Source organism: Lepisosteus oculatus, chromosome 2, assembly GCF_040954835.1.
Source record: "Lepisosteus oculatus isolate fLepOcu1 chromosome 2, fLepOcu1.hap2, whole genome shotgun sequence".
NCBI classification, from domain to species: Eukaryota; Metazoa; Chordata; class Actinopteri; order Semionotiformes; family Lepisosteidae; genus Lepisosteus; species Lepisosteus oculatus.
In genome coordinates, this window is record NC_090697.1 from 1838986 (window position 1) to 1855218 (window position 16233).

Below are 16233 nucleotides of genomic sequence, written 5' to 3' on the forward strand. Positions count from 1 at the left end.
AACTGAGACAGTCACATTGAGTACACTCAAATCTAGGCTTTCTAAAAAATACTGTTTTAAGATTGTTTTTTCTTCTGTTTCTGCTTTTTTCAGCATTATAATATTTATTTAAGTAACATTATTATTATTATTATTATTAAAGGATTATTAAATACTAGCATGGATTGAATCTGGATTGAAATACTAGCATGGATTTCAATGGCTTTCAATGGCTTTTACGTGTACGTGAGATCCTCATAAGTGCATGCCCCATGGGCATCTTCGTTTTTCACAGAGAATGAGATGAAAACCTACAATAAGAACATCCGTCCATCCATTTTCCAACTGCTTCTGCCAATTCAGAGTCATGTGGGAACCATAACCTATCCCAGAAAGCAACAGGCACAGGTGGGCAGGACAACAGTCCATCCCAGAGCAGACACACAGACACAGACATGCACACACTGTCACCAGGGCCAATATTCCCAGAACCCAGTTACCTTCCAGTGTGTTTTTGGACGGTGGGAGGAAACCCACACAAACAGGGGAAGAACAGAGAAACTCCAAGCAGATAGTACCCCAGGTGCAGCATCGAACCCAGAGCACCAGCACTGAGAAACAGCACATTCTTAATGATAGATTCTTAATTCTACAGAGGTAGCACAACAGTTACATTGAAAAGAAAATTGCATGTTAAAGATTCTTGAAAAATTATTATCCATTGTGACAAGATATTTACTCTATCTACAAAGGTGAAAACTATAACTGTCTTTTCTCAAAAGAAATATCTCTACAGCCTTAGAAAACAACTGCCCAGTTTGTTTTATCCAGTCTTCTCTCATTTTGAGATCCATGTGTTCGCAGAACAAAAGGCAATTGTGTGTCTGATATTTGTGACAGCTTTTTCCTTGACCCAATACTGGTAACGTTTTGACATGAAAAGGTATAGATGAGTACTGTAGGTAAAATTCATCGTATAGCCTATTAGATGTTATCTGTGAAGTGAGCACATAAAGATCAAAAGGTACTGAGCCACCATGTCTCATGCTGAATGGCCATACAGGAAAGAGCTGCTGGTTTATATTTGAACCTGTTCTTTTCTATAACTGTGTAATAACCAAACTGCAAGGCCCACTGGATTTCTCACCCACAACACCTGAAACAGGCTTTTTTTTCAATTTATTTAATGATTTCAGTATGTGTGCCGTATTTCAATTGTGCTGAAATGTGCAATTTAAACCCATTTAGTTCAAGCTGAATCTCTGTATGAGTCTTGGTCTGTGCCTCATCTTTATCATTATTGGGAAATACAGTAATCTGGCTTTCCTAGTATTGCAACACCATTTCATGTTTTAATTGCCGACAGCTGGGAAAAGCATACTGGGTACTTCAGATACACACTCCAAGAGAAGAAAATCAGTTCTCCTGTACCCCCCCCCCCCCCCCCCTCCTACAACAAAACTACATCTTCACAGTTTCAAAGACACGGTACTTATGCTAATTTCAAATGCATCGCAACAGAAGAATTGCTCGGCTGAAATAGTGCTAATTAGGACAAAGCAAGTGTTATGCATTAGAATGACTCTAACAGTTATGCACTTAGCTCATTAAGCCCATTTTGCTGTAGCCTCTGTTCAGACAATGCATTCTAAATGTTGTCTCACCCAGTTCCTCTCTCTCTCCTCCTGCACCTGCTCTGTCTTCCCTCAGGGGTAATAGGCTGTCACCCAGCCTCAGTAACCTTTCACCTCTCGGGGCCTCAATAAAGTCAAGACCTATCTACACGTAAACTTACATAAAATCCTTTTCTTCACCATGGCACAACCTGTGGCCCATTCTGTATATGGGTGGTCATTGTGTTCTTTGTTTTACTCATACTTGCAAACACTGTAAAATAACGTTGGGACGAGCTAATCTGACTGAACATGCTCAAATGTCACCATTTTCATTAAAGACCAAGACATTATGAATAATCCTCACTGTGATATCAGGAACATGGGATATAGTGAAGAAAACATTTTATTAGATAAGCACTTTAAAAATGATAATGTGTTTCAGTTTTTTCATTTGAAATCATGATTCCATTATGGAACAGTAAGCAGTAAATGGCAGCTGTTTTGTATTACACACCTAATTTAGCAGGTACAGAGATCCAATCACTTTCTTTCCATATGTACAAAAGAGCAACATCTAATTATCTCTCTCTCATCTCTATGTCTCCAAGGATCTCTTTCTTTCTTTGTCTAACTGCCTTGATTTGCTCTCTGTACCCCATTCTCATTCCCCATGAATTCTGTGCTACGGCGTGTCTATAACCCATCTGCTGTCTTATCTCAGATCCAACACCATGATGAATGAATGATCAATTCTATTGTATATCACATCCAGGCCACCTAACATCCCAATATCTAGGGCTAAACACACTTTAACTAAAGTACATTAAATATTAAATGAATATCCCAACATTTAAATGTTGGAGAACATGCTGATATATTTCCATCAAGTGCAAGGGCTTAATAATACCAGTGACTTGCTCAGACTTGCTTTCTCTCTTCCTTTGTATTGCATAGCTCAGAAAAATAGAATAAAGTTTAGAGAATGCCAGTTTAGACTGATGTTTAGAGGCAGAAGTATCATTGTATATCTTGTTTAGATATACTGCACATGCATACAAATGAGCCAGCAAAACCTACATAATCACAAATTGTTGCATGCAGAGAAATGTAGAATCATTCATAAAATTGTCACTTATCTTTTCCAAATATTTGTAGTTCAGCAGTAGTGTTCTGTGCTGTATGGACTAGAGATTTGTCCAGCAATAAAATATTTTTTCCACTCTATGCTGTTTCGCAATTGGGAATTTTGAGTTGCCAATTTTCAGTGCATAGTGATAGAATGAAATAGTGCATATGGTAATAATATGCACTGATTGCACAATGCCAATTCTAGAACTAAAAGTTATAATAATTTTAAAGACAGTTATTGTTGTGCTTAGTATGGAGGGTTAATGAGCCAGAGTCAGAAGCCAGTATGAAAAAGATCCACTGTCACTATAGATTCCTGTTTCTTACGAAAAAGGTTTGTTTGATAAGGCTGATGATTCTTTCATCATGCACTGCACCAGCTCATACAAAACAAATCTGGCCTTTGTGTACCATGATACATCTGACACACTGAGCAAAGTGGAGCAGATTTTGTCCACCTCTTTTAAAGCCATCAGATGGGGAAATGGGGGAAATGATGGCTTGTATTAGACCATTTAATATGTAGTCATCTAACAGAACTGTCAAGCATCTAAAGCTCTTCCTATACTACAGTACTTACTACATTTTAGATCTGCCCCTGACAGGATGAAGGAGACAGGGTAATAACCTTCCTGATCTTAACATGTTTCAGTGGCTGTCATGATACATTGTAACAAGTAAAGATTTATGCCTGCTGAAAAGAGAAGAAAAGAAACACAACGTTTCGGCTGTGGAGCCTTCTTCGGGTGTGAAATTAATAACCTGGATGTCTTAGAATGTAATCATTTTTTTCAGTTTTTCTTTGTATTCAGTTTCAAGTAAGACACATTTAAAATGACAGAAATTACAGTCTGCAGCCATGCCGTGTTTGCAGAAAAGGGTTTTATCCATTCATAATAAATCATACAAGAGTAAGATCTCAATGGTTTTTATATTCAGCGCCTCCGATATTTTGAAACATTCATAGCATTTTTTTTTATAAAGCCTATTAATAGAAAATGAGAAATATCGAAATGAACAGCATTAGGTGAAGAAGAACCGTGTTTAAAATATAACGATAGATAAGAGTCTAGCTGGCAGAATCGGGGAGCAGGTGTGAGGATGTGTTGAACAGCGTATGCGCGACTCATCCTTCCTCCCGGAGATGATGACTGACAGATTGTACCGCCGGAGCGGTGGTTTTTAGTCACTTTCACCAGCAACAAAGCCGCAGCAGCAGTACTGACGTAAACCTTCCAGCACACACCACATTGTGAGCATAAGGCATCAGGACAGGGAGTCACTGAAACTGTAACAGAAAATTACCTGCAAAGCGATGGAAAATGACCGCATCGCAAGACTGATGGTGTCGGCGAGATTCAGTCTCTTGTTTCGCGTTCTTTAATCTTTGAGGAGCCAGTAAGTTATGTTGTGAAATGAAATGGGTTTTGAAGGGATTGTTATGACAAGAGTTGCTGCAGGGTGCCGCATCGCCTGGCCGCTTGATGGTAGGATAGTGTAATGCTTTTTTGGTGATTGTGGTGTTTGGGTCTCTGGGGTGGGGATGAAAAGAAAAGGGGCTTTTTGATTGCGTTATGTCAGGGTGGGATCTAGGATCTATTCTCTAAATCTCTTTTTTAAAACAAACACCGCATGCTGGCATCCACGGCTATGAATCTATTCATTTTTAATGGATCGTTAGGACTTAGCTGAAATAAATCTCCGTAAAATCGGAATGTATGAGATTAGAAAGAAATATTACTGTGACGTTGTCTAAAACGGGGATTAATGTTTAAAAATGTGCACATGCCTAATTTTAAAACCAAGTGTGCATTTGCAAACTACGCGCTAAAGAATTTTTAAATACCTGACGCATTTGTTGCTAGGGTCTCTTCTTATCATTTTTAACGACTGGTGGTGAACGCTAAAACATAATACGCCAAAATGACTCATTTGCAAGCGGGTTTGTCCCCCGAAACGCTCGAGAAAGCCAAGGTGGAACTGAAGGAAAATCCCGACACTTTGCATCAGGATATCCAGGAGGTGAGGGATATGATTATCACCCGCCCAGACATCGGCTTTCTCAGGACAGACGACGGATTCATACTGCGATTCCTCAGAGCGAGGAAATTTAACCACTTCGAAGCTTTCAGATTGCTGGCTCAGTATTTTGAATACCGCCAACAGAATCTGGATATGTTTAAAAACTTCAAAGCGACAGACCCAGGCATCAAACAGGCTCTGAAAGACGGCTTTCCTGGAGTCCTGTCCAATTTGGACCGCTACGGCAGGAAGATAATGGTTCTCTTCGCCGCAAACTGGGACCAGAGCAGGTAATCCGTTTGTGCTCTAATTTTAATTAATATAGTTGTTTTTGTATGGGAAATGTACTGTTTTTAGTCTGCAACTGTATTTTAATAATATTCGGAGCTGTTCTTTCAGTACTGCAAATCTGAATTCTGTTGCCATAGCCTGAATTCTATAGATGCACGTGTGTCCTACAGTAGCTTTACCGCTTCAAGGACTAATGTATCAATATCTAATTTATTTAATGGTAATATGTAGAAGTTCAACAAAATTCTGTGTAAATTATTGTGTACAAACAGAAAGTAGTGTAAGTTTAATTAACATTATCTAACCCAGTGCACAACATAGTTTTCGAATCTTTTATCATTACTGATTATGTGTTTGAAGATCAATACCACATGTATTGTGATACGAAGGAGATAAGAAGTGTAAGCCTAATAACTCCGAACTCCATGTCATAAAATTCAGACTATTTTCCCCCCGCAGTCAAAATCAAAATATTTTTTCTGCTTCCTATCTTATACAGTACAACTAGATGTGAAATGTCAACTCAATAGACCAAAAGGCACTTAATGCCTTTTAATACTCTACGTTTACTTATAGACAAATGAAAATTAACATCTTGTTAATGGTACTGTATTCCATTCGCATATTCAGTATATCTTTTGCAATGTTGATTATTTCTGTTTCTACTATTAAAAATATTAGTTATTAATAATAACAAATCCACTTACATATACAGCACTTACAGTAAAGTACTGTATATGTATATGTATATGTATATGTATACAGTATGTACAGTATATGTCAAACTGTCCATTAGCTCAATGTCATCTTATCTTCTTGTTAGTTAAGGAGTCATCTTGTACATCTATTTAGGCTACACAGTCCTGAAAAGTGGGTCAACACAGGCTTCCCCACTGTTTGTTCACAAGATATCAGGGCAGGGGTCTCTGGGGAACTGCCAGTCTACCTGAATGTGCTGGCACCACCACCTGTCTGAGCAGAGATCACCTGGACCAGACGTCTTTTCTGAAGGAAGAACCACTTACTAATGACTTAGGGCTAATGAATGAATAACTGTAGTTTAATACACACTATTAAATAAACTAGGTGAATGAGGTGGAAAGGATGACGTTTCAAACCAAGGTGCTATAATGACTGTGTAGGCCACTCAAGACAGATGAAAACTCACCTGACACTAAAATGCCACAAACAAATGATGAATAAATATTTTAACAACGATGCATCTTATACTGTACTCTGTTGATTCATTTTCCTTGATAGACAAAACAAATAATGTCATCCTTTTTATAAAGAAGCAGTGACTGCCTCATTTCTCATCTGACAGAGTATGTGGTGTTCCTCAGAAGTAATTTTAAGAAGAGGTTTTAATAGATTTTGGACCTACTTAAACAGGTCAGTCATGACAAAATACCTATTGTGTCAAGGAGACACACCAGAAATAGCACTGTTATGGCAATACTATATTTTAGAGTCCTTAATATACCAGAATCACAGTTGGTTTTTATTTCAAAACTCATGATGTACTGATGGAGGTACATTTAATCAAAGTCCTGGTACAGTATCTATAGTAGTTTGCAAAGGAAAACGTAATAGGTTTATTCCATGCTGAAAAGAGAAGGAAGAAAACACAACGTTTTGGCCATGGAGCCTTCTTTAGGTGTGTGACTTCCTCACAAGGGGTGGAAGCCCCGAATGATTTCTGCTTTCAAAGAGTGTAAGGAAGAAAAAAACTCCGATTTTTAAACATTTTAAAATAACAAAAAATAAGGCCTGATTTACATTTACAGTAATTTATTTTAATCGGTTTATTCTTAGTCTCAGGAGGACTGTTTTTTTAAAAAATGCATTTGATTAAAATTAAAGATTGGCATTTGTTTTAATCCACCCAGCGATTCGTCCCTTAGCCATCAGCGGTGTTCCTGGGGAGCCAGAGCCTGTCCTGGCAAACATCAGGCACAAGGCAGGATATTCCATTGGACTCAAACAAGAGAAGGAGAGTAGATGATCACTCCAGGGCTAAATGACCTACAGCACCAGCATGGCTTTGAATTGTGGGAGAAAACCACAGCACCCAGAGGAACTCCATGCAAACACACAAAGTCCACACATACTGTACTGTACAGGTCCGGGGCTCCAGCGCTGCAAGAGAGCAATGCTAACCACTGGGACACCATGCCGCCCTCAGCTAGCAATTCCAAAAACATCATAGACAAGCTGCATTATTCAGCTGTTTGCCATTTCCGTAAACAAAATACTTCACCACTGTGCAGCTGTTCCCCCCTGCGTTTATTTTAAGATTTTATTAAAACATTCTCCATTAAATTCAAAGTAAAAAAATACAGTAAATATTATAATAATCTGTAATAAAAATAAAATCAGTGTCATCATTAATAATAGTAAATCACGTTATTAAATATAGAGCCAAGTTTCAAAACTGTAGAATTCTTTAACTGTAATATGAAATTCAATGATATCTTACAGGACAGACAGATAGCAAAAGCAGAATTAGCATGAAACAGCAACTTATCTTGTTTGGAGGTCTGCCATTCTGTGATAGATCATATCTGAAGAAAGCTAGCGCAGGAGCCCTGATCAGATAATGCTGTAATTGGAATGAAATGTTTTTGAAATGAACCGTACGGTGATGCAGCAGTTAGCACTGCAATCTAACAGCTCTTCACTCCTGAGCTTGATTCTGTGAGTCTCGGTGCTATAAAGGGTTTTCACTGGGCACTCTGGTTTCCCATCACTGCAGGCTAGGTGAACTGGGGTCTGCATTCTCTCTTTTTATGGGCTGTGATGGATGTAGGACAGATCTGCACCCAAAGGTTCCATGACAGGCTTCTGTTTGTTGTAACCAGGAGTAACTGGTTTTCTGATAATTGCATGGATGTTCATGGCACGGCTTTTTAAACAAATCTAGAATTCTATACCGAGTACCAAAAGACGTACAATTTATAACTGCTACAAAATAAATTTATGATCAGAAAAATGACAAAATCTTTTTTTTTTACAGCAGGTGCACTATCATCTCATTGAACAGATGTGAGATGTACATGTGTTGATTTAATTTAACATGACAAGTAAATTAAATCAACAAGCAGGCAATGGTGAACACGCTAGGAGTTTGAGCAACCACTATTGGAAGCAGGTCAAGCATGAGATTTGCGACACCTGCTCTGCGCCAGGTTGAACCCTCTGTCCTGTGGGTCACAGTCCTCTCTGAGAGGCTTGACAAGCATGTGCCTGTCCACTGGTCTCTTAGCCCATCAGATATGGTTCTCAGCATAACTGACTCATATTCATCTTGCAAGAAACCGGTCTTCACATGAGCATCATGAGAGTCCTGCTAGAATGTTGTCTAATCAAAATGAGCCCTTCATCACTGTACTCCTGTGCAGTCAGGTCTCCACCATCCGCTACTAGCAGGTAGACCCTACTGTCTGGACCATCACACTTTGACTTCCCCACTCATTGGTCCGTTGGACATAGCAAATATATAGTTATGAATAGTTCAGTACATCTATAGCACACTGGCTGTTTGTCAGGGCAGTCAACACAAACCAAGGGCTTATCACTTAGGAGGAATTTGAGTTCACTACAGACAACTCCATCTCAGGTGACTTAGTCCAAACTCCAATATACCAGTGGCCTAAAGACACAGTTGTCTCACAGTTCGCAACTGGGACGAATTAGTTATTTTTGGTATTTTTGATTTTCACCATTTTAAAGCAAGAAATTCTGGAATGAGAACATCTAAATCAATAAACAGTAGCATAGTGGCAGATAATACACTAAGTGGTCTAATAACAAGATCAGATTTGAGCTGAATGCTTTTGTTTATGACAGTTGAAATTATCACTGTTGAATATTTTTCTGTGTATTTTACATTAATGTGATGGTTTCTACAGTGGCTGCAAAGGAAAATGAAGAAAAATTGAGAAAAGAATCAGCTCATTTGAACAGCTTTTAATGTATAGTGTGTGCACACGGCAGCTTGGTAGTGCAGTGGTTAGCACTGCTGCCCTGGGGCCCTGGGATCAGTGCTGCACACATGCAGGGCAACGGTCAAGGTTCTTCTCTGTGTCAGGCTGCCTTCACTCATGTCCTGTTCAGGGAGTATCCCACCTTGCACCTGTTGCTTGCTGGCATAGGATCTGACTCCCCCTTGATCCTGTATTTGATAAAGCAGTTAGAAAATGGATGTTTGTACACACACCAACATTTTAAAATGCACATTTACAATTAACATGTTTTCACAGTTATCAGGCCAAACAAGTGCTGCCCTCGTGGGGGAATTCAGGTGATGTTTTTTAATTATTTTAAAACCTGAGCTTTTGATTATTTATAATAACGGCGTCTTTAATGCTGTTCCTCCTGAGCGTTTAATATAGGTTCTTAGTGGAGTTAGTAAACTGTTATTACCCGTTTACAGGTATACGTTTGTGGATATTTTGCGAGCCATCCTGTTATCACTGGAAGCCATGATTGAAGATCCAGAGCTGCAGGTGAACGGATTTGTGCTGATCATTGACTGGAGCAACTTCACCTTTAAGCAAGCCTCAAAGCTAACGCCAAGCATGCTGCGACTTGCAATAGAGGGCCTTCAGGTAAGGGTTTTATTTGTCCAGAGGAATAATTGAGCCCAGCAGCTCAGCGACTGAGACCACATGACTCCCACCTGAGTGGGAGGCTAGTCTGTTCCCTGATTACCTTCAGAAATGCTGGCATCCATTCTTGCAGCAGGGGATTGGAGCCGTCAGGGTGAAATACTTCTCAAGAGCGCGGCCGCAGTGGCTGGCAGATGACTACAGCCCCCACACCTGTAGTCTTGAGTCAGGAGCCCTACCCCTACTTCTTGTGTTAAAACTAAACGAGACAGTCTTGCTTAATAAGACATTTAATGTTATGGACCAAATTTGCAGTTATCGGTTTTCTGATTGACATTTTCTGGGTTTAACGTGAAATAAATTGTCCCTTTACTGAGTATCACTGAGTATCTAGTGAGACTGGGTTCAGTTGTTAATAATAGAATCATTTCCTGAAAAAAAATTTAATGAACAATAGCCGAGCGGAAAGCTCCTGATTTTCAGATCCATGACTTGCCATTTGCCTGGCTCACATTCGACAGAAGTACACTGTTTTGGCCCTATATGTTACGTACTGTACATTATTTATTTAAAAAATCAGGTCTATTGAATTTTTTCTTGACTTCTGTCAGTCAAGTATTACAACAGAGTGTGAACAATGGCAGGTTATTATAAAGAGTATACTTTCAGATTTCCTGTGTGATTAGTAATAACTAATACTATAGTATTCAACTCTTCTCATCATGCAGCAGGCATTCATCTTTCTAACCCCTGCTAGATAATTGCAGTAATCTCATTGTTTCACCCACATAATGCCCTTCTCCTAGCTTCTTTTATACGTAGTATTTTAACAGTGATTGTGGGCAGCTATCTTTGCAACTAGTTCTAAGGCCTAATTTTAATATTATATGCTGATATTACAGCACATTCATGACATCATCAGGTCTGTAAGGAAATAACAACTCATGCTGCAATCACAGCCATTTTAACAGATTATTCTCCAAATAAATTGTACTTCCTTATCTATTTGTTGAAGAAATCATTCCAGGAGAGCTGCTATCATAACAACCTGGAATCTGACCACTTAGTAAATAATTGAACAGGGTGTATTTCCATTTTTGTGGCTAAGGTTTGTTACATAAATGTTTAATTTAAACACTGATTGTTTATACATTTAAGCTTTAAGTGGTATACAGTATCTAAGGTATAGAATACAGGACAGATAATATGCCACTTTGTTCACTTAAATGCCTAGCTGATATACTATACCAGTTTTTATTACAAGTAGATAGTGGTGTGTGCAACATGTGAAAAACGTTTCTTTAAAAAGCTTCCTAGCATGGTGGCGCAGTATTTAGCATTGCTGCATTGCAGTGCTGGGGCCCTGTGTCCAATTCCCAGAGTATTATCTGTGGGGCATGTATGTTCTCCCTGTGTTCACGTGTGTTTCTGCTGGGTGATCCTGTTCCCTTCAGCCCAAAAACATGCTGGTAGGTTAATTGGTTCGAAGAAATTTGGAAATCGTGTGCATGTCTATGTTTGTGTGTGTCTGGACTGGACTGGCATCACGTGCAGAGTGACCCTGCCTTGCCCTCTTTGCTTGCTGGGTTAGGCTCCAGCTTTCCCACCACCCCGTACTAGATGAAGCAGGTAGGAAATGGATGCATGTCCACAACAGAAAATATTTTGGCATGTGTGGCCTAATACAAATGCCCCTATACAGCAGGACACCAAGCACAATCTGGACCAGACAAAAGCACAGAACTATGTGTAACCTGTGTATGCTTGTCCAAACACAGAGGTAGTTTTAGGCAGCTTTCCAGGGCAGGTGTATTGTGGGAGAACACAATAATTATACCGTGTGTGGTGGTACACAATATTGTGGTCAAGATATTGACAATAGCTCTCCTTTGTGTCTGAAACATTTTCCCTGTGTCTAGGTTGCAAGGATCTGTGTATAAAATGTATAAACTATGCTATATTCCAACAAATGTACAATTCTTGCAACAGCAAATCACCCTGTAGAAAAATAATAGTATAGTATAGAGTATAGTGGGCGTGTTTTAGTATGTTCCAAATTTATCAATCCTTAGAGAAAGGTAAAGTAGTGATGTAAGATCTTTGTGAACTTCTTCATTGAAACACCATTGGCAACAATTCTGAAGATAAGCCTGTTCCCAGTGAACCAATGATTTCAGGATTATGCTAAAAAACTGAAAGATATATGAGATATGCTTCACAGCCAAATGGTAAATGAGTTGTGAACTTCAAGAGCTTCATACTTCATACTTTGTTCAAGATCCCATTTAGAAAGTAGTGGCCCTATAAGCCTGTCCTGTTGGAGTCATTTCTTAATTAAAAAAACAAATTCCTCACCAATAAAATAGAAATCCATTCTCTGCTGTTTGGAGACAGAGGACAGATACAAGATTGACCCTAGAAGCCTCTGTTTGGACATCTGGCCAATTGTCCTTTGCCAACCAGTCAGGTGACTGAGGGCTGCAGGTCATTTCCCATAGCATTCTGGGGAATGTGGTTCAGATAGGTTTCTCCATCTTGTCTGAGCCTCTCACAGCTATAAATAAATCAGTGAGTGTACTGTGTGGTGCAAGATGCACAAAAGGAGTGGCAGTGCTATTACCTTGTATGACTGTGTCAGACCTAAAAAGCTAAATAAGGTTGGACCTGGTCAGTATGAGTTTGACCTTCATGAAAAGCCAGATTGTTAGTGTTAATGGACCAAACACTCACGATTTTCCCTCTAGACTAGTATTTCTAGTTTAATTCTTCAGTATGCTGACTGGGGACACTGCTGTAGGAGATGCAATCCTTCAAATCCTACGTCGAACCAAGGTCCTGGCTGCATGGTTGTTAAAGATAGCATTGCACTATTTTTAGGAGTGCCAGAGCTGATGTGCCCAATCTGGCCTACAGTACCTAACATATCCCGTTAATTCCTTCAGTGAAGTGATTTCCCACTCTGCCTCCTGATCTGTTGTGCAGTGGTGATGCTGGCGCTGGAAGGCAGCTGCAGGCCTCTCCAGTGGGGCTGCTCCTATATTAAACCATTCTCAGATCCTTTGAGATTAACTATAAATGCAAGGAAATGTGAATATTAATTATTAACATATTTTTCTCATTAGTTTGATTAGATCCTTATAAATACAAGAGAGAGACGAGATATGCAGAGTGTTCTCTGCAGATGTTCTGGCGCGGGAATTACGTAGGTGAACTGAAGTGTGTGGGATTAAGATTCAACCTTCCTCCCGAATTTCTGTTCTGAACCCCATAAAGTATACATTTATTTTCTACAGCAGTGAACTTTAATTTTTTGGGGCTGTCGCTTTTATTCAAAGTGATGGTCATTTGTACCTGACTGCACAGTGGGGCAATTTATGGAAGTAACTACGTAACGCACCTTTCTTAAGGGAATGAAAGCAGAGCCCCACCTGGGATTGGTTTTGAATCGACAGCCTTCCAATTCCGAGTCCAGAGCCTAACTAAAAATTCATACCTTTGTCTTTCCGGGTTCCTGTACGTGTTTTTAATGCCTGCCAGCTCTCGGTAATGATTAACACATTGAACAACCGTACACTTGCTTCCTCCCACCCTGCACTCAGTTTCCCTAGCAACATGTCAAGCCTGCATTCCATTCAGGCCCTACCGACTGTGGGGAACATCACTCACATCATCAATTTAGGTCACAGAAATAACTCTTTGGATAGATAGATTTGCTTTTTATTCAGAAGATCATCTGCAGTATTGCTGCATATTAATTAATCCCAGGACATAGTGTATGAAAAATGGACCCTAGTAAGCTACATGCCTGGATATTTAAATAGAAAGGGATCAAAAATTGTTGTTTCACAAATGTTTGTAATTTTTTTGTTTTATTGAATTATGTCATTTAAACAGGAAAGCTTAACACAGGGTACTTATTAGATCCAATAGGTAGCTGTGTCAACATGCGTAGGCTGCAAAGGAACAAGTAAAGGTTTATTCCATGCTGAAAACAGAAGAAAGAAAACACAATGTTTCGTCTGGGGAGCCTTCTTCAGCCTTCTTCAGGATCCTTCTTCACCTTAAGAAGGCTCCATGGCCGAAACGTTGTGTTTCCTTTCTTCTCTTTTCAGCATGGAATAAACCTTTACTTGTGTTTATTAGATGATTGTCGCTTAGTGGAAACGACTGCAATGAACCATTCTGAGAGTGTGTGTAGAGCTGGAAGAGTGTGCAGAATGATCAGAACTAGTCCTGTTAACATGTGCTGCAATTCAAGTTGGGAAGATGGGGGTGGAGGAGTCTGCAGTTTCCTTGGAACTGAATTTTGGTCTGGAATTGTCACCCTCTGATCTTTGTGTCAATTATCTTGCTGAATCCAGTTAATCCTTAACTAAACAGACTGTGTGGTTTTTAACACAAAGGGAGTGTTTGATAGATGTGTTCTGACTACATAGTCCATTCATGGCTAATTATCTAAAACCAAACCAGTATTACAAACAAACGCTATAGATTTCTTGAAGGTGTCAATTCATTTGTCATCATTAAGAAGAACAACTATAATTCAAAATAATTCATTTTTAATTCTGTAAGTTCTGTTTTTAAGTAAGCAGTACAAAGTGTATCCAATTCTAAAGTAAGTTCAGCCTACATGTCATCCCTTCTAACCTTGATTTCATGTTTTTTCATTATAGTATCTTCGCAAACAGTTAGTGCAGTCTCTCACTCCAGTAACAGGAATATTTTCTTCTGATTCTTTACTGTGCAGGATTTTGGTTTCACCTTCTAAAGCAGTTTTCTCAGTGCAAACATTCACATCAGCAAGATTTTGAATTTTTGCCCATCACTAATTGCAACACATCATCAGAAACACCATCCAAACATACTGATTTATACTGTAGGTACTATTACAGCAAATCAGTTTTGTTTCATTTGTACTTGTACCAGACATGATCAACTAACAAGTTTAATAATAATAATAATAATAATAATAATAATAATAATAATAATAATAATAATAATAATAATTTTATAGCACTTTCTGGACACTACACTCAAAGTGCTTTACAGGTAATGGGGTCTCCCCTCCACCATCACCAGTGTGCAGCCAACCTGGATGATGTGACAGCAGCCATAATGCACCAGCAGTCCACTCCCCACACATTTTGGAAAATGAAAAGAAAACACAGAAATTTGGTCAGGACACCAGGGTAACACCCCTACTCTTTTCAAGAAACCCCCTGGTATTTTTAATGACTACAGAGTCAGGACCTCGGTTTTACGTGTCATCCAAAGGATGATGCCTTTTTACAGTGTAGTGTTCAAGTCACTATACTGGAGCATTAGGACCCGCACAGACCACAGGGTGAGCGCCCCCTGCTGGCCCCACTAACACCTCTTCCAGCACCAACCTTAGTTTTTCTCAGGAGGTCTAGCATCCAGGTACTGACCAGGCTCACACCTGCTTAGCTTCAGTGGGTTGCCAGTTGTGAGTTGCAGGGTGAAAAGGAAACCCGGGGAATGAGATTAACTATGGTAAGTGCTGAATCTGTAAAGAATTCAGTTTCTTGTGGGCAATGTCCTATGCATTATACTTGACAATTCAAAACCTGATTCAAACCAATATTGACGATTCTGTGATTTTTGTATCCTTTACTGTATACAGCACATCATTTACATACAGAAACATTTGTTTTCCAGCATTTAGGGAATACATACATGAATATGGCAAACATTTTGCAAGAATGAGAAACTGAACCGAAAATGTCAATAACTGAATTATAAGTCAGATGTTGTCTCTGTGTTCTCCTCACAGATTTCTTTCTCATAGAATAGCTATCATATTTAGGAGTTTTCTCTGCATATGGAAGGATATCCATTTTTATCTCTGGATATTTTTAATTGTCAAAAAAAACAACACATCTGCATGCTACATAATAGTACATGTTCAGGTGGGTAGCTGCGTCATTATGTGTTGGCTGCAAAGGAACGAGTAATCGGTTTATTCCATGCTGAAAAGAGAAGAAAGGAAGCACAATGTTTTGGGCCGTGGAGCCTTCTTCAGGTGTGAGCAACCCTCACACCTGAAGAAGGCTCCACAGCCTTTTCAGCAGGGAATAAACCTATTGCTTGTTCCATATTAGGAAACTGTTTCTTTCAGCCTCTCTCTCTTGGCTGAATTGCTTGATCAGAAATCCTATTTGGGCCAAAGTTGCTTTCTAGAATTTTGATTGAATTTAATCACTTTTCTGCTGTTTATTGATATGCAAAGCGAATAATTAGACTTCTGCTGAATTCCTGACACACAGTGGCTGGCATATCTTTCTCTTATTAAAATGTCTGTGTCATCTGTAATTTTAATATTCATTCATCGGAATGGTTTTCTTCATCTGCAGTATGGGGAGCTATTTAGTTCTGTTGTTTTCAATACAAAGCATAATCCTATCTCCCATGGAACCCCAGTTGGTTAGATCATCAAACCAGTGCCTCTGTTCCACCCTGCTGTGTGAGAATAGAGCACAGACACAGATCTCTCATATAATGTCCAGCCCCGCACATAGATAGTCAATGGAAAGGAGCACTGCTATGTAAAATACTCAGGATACAAC

General features: G+C 39.2%; 1 protein-coding gene across 1 annotated transcript in view; it reads left to right on the forward strand.

Annotated features, from left to right (window-relative positions):
• Positions 1-3806: 3806 nt before the first annotated feature.
• Positions 3807-16233, forward strand: part of clvs2 (clavesin 2) — a 41353-nt gene continuing 28926 nt past the window's right edge. The window contains exons 1-3 of the mRNA XM_069195750.1: positions 3807-4121; positions 4589-5035; positions 9472-9646. Coding sequence (XP_069051851.1) covers positions 4647-5035; positions 9472-9646 — 564 coding nt within the window. The 5' untranslated portion in view covers positions 3807-4121; positions 4589-4646. The remainder of the gene's footprint in view (positions 4122-4588; positions 5036-9471; positions 9647-16233) is intronic.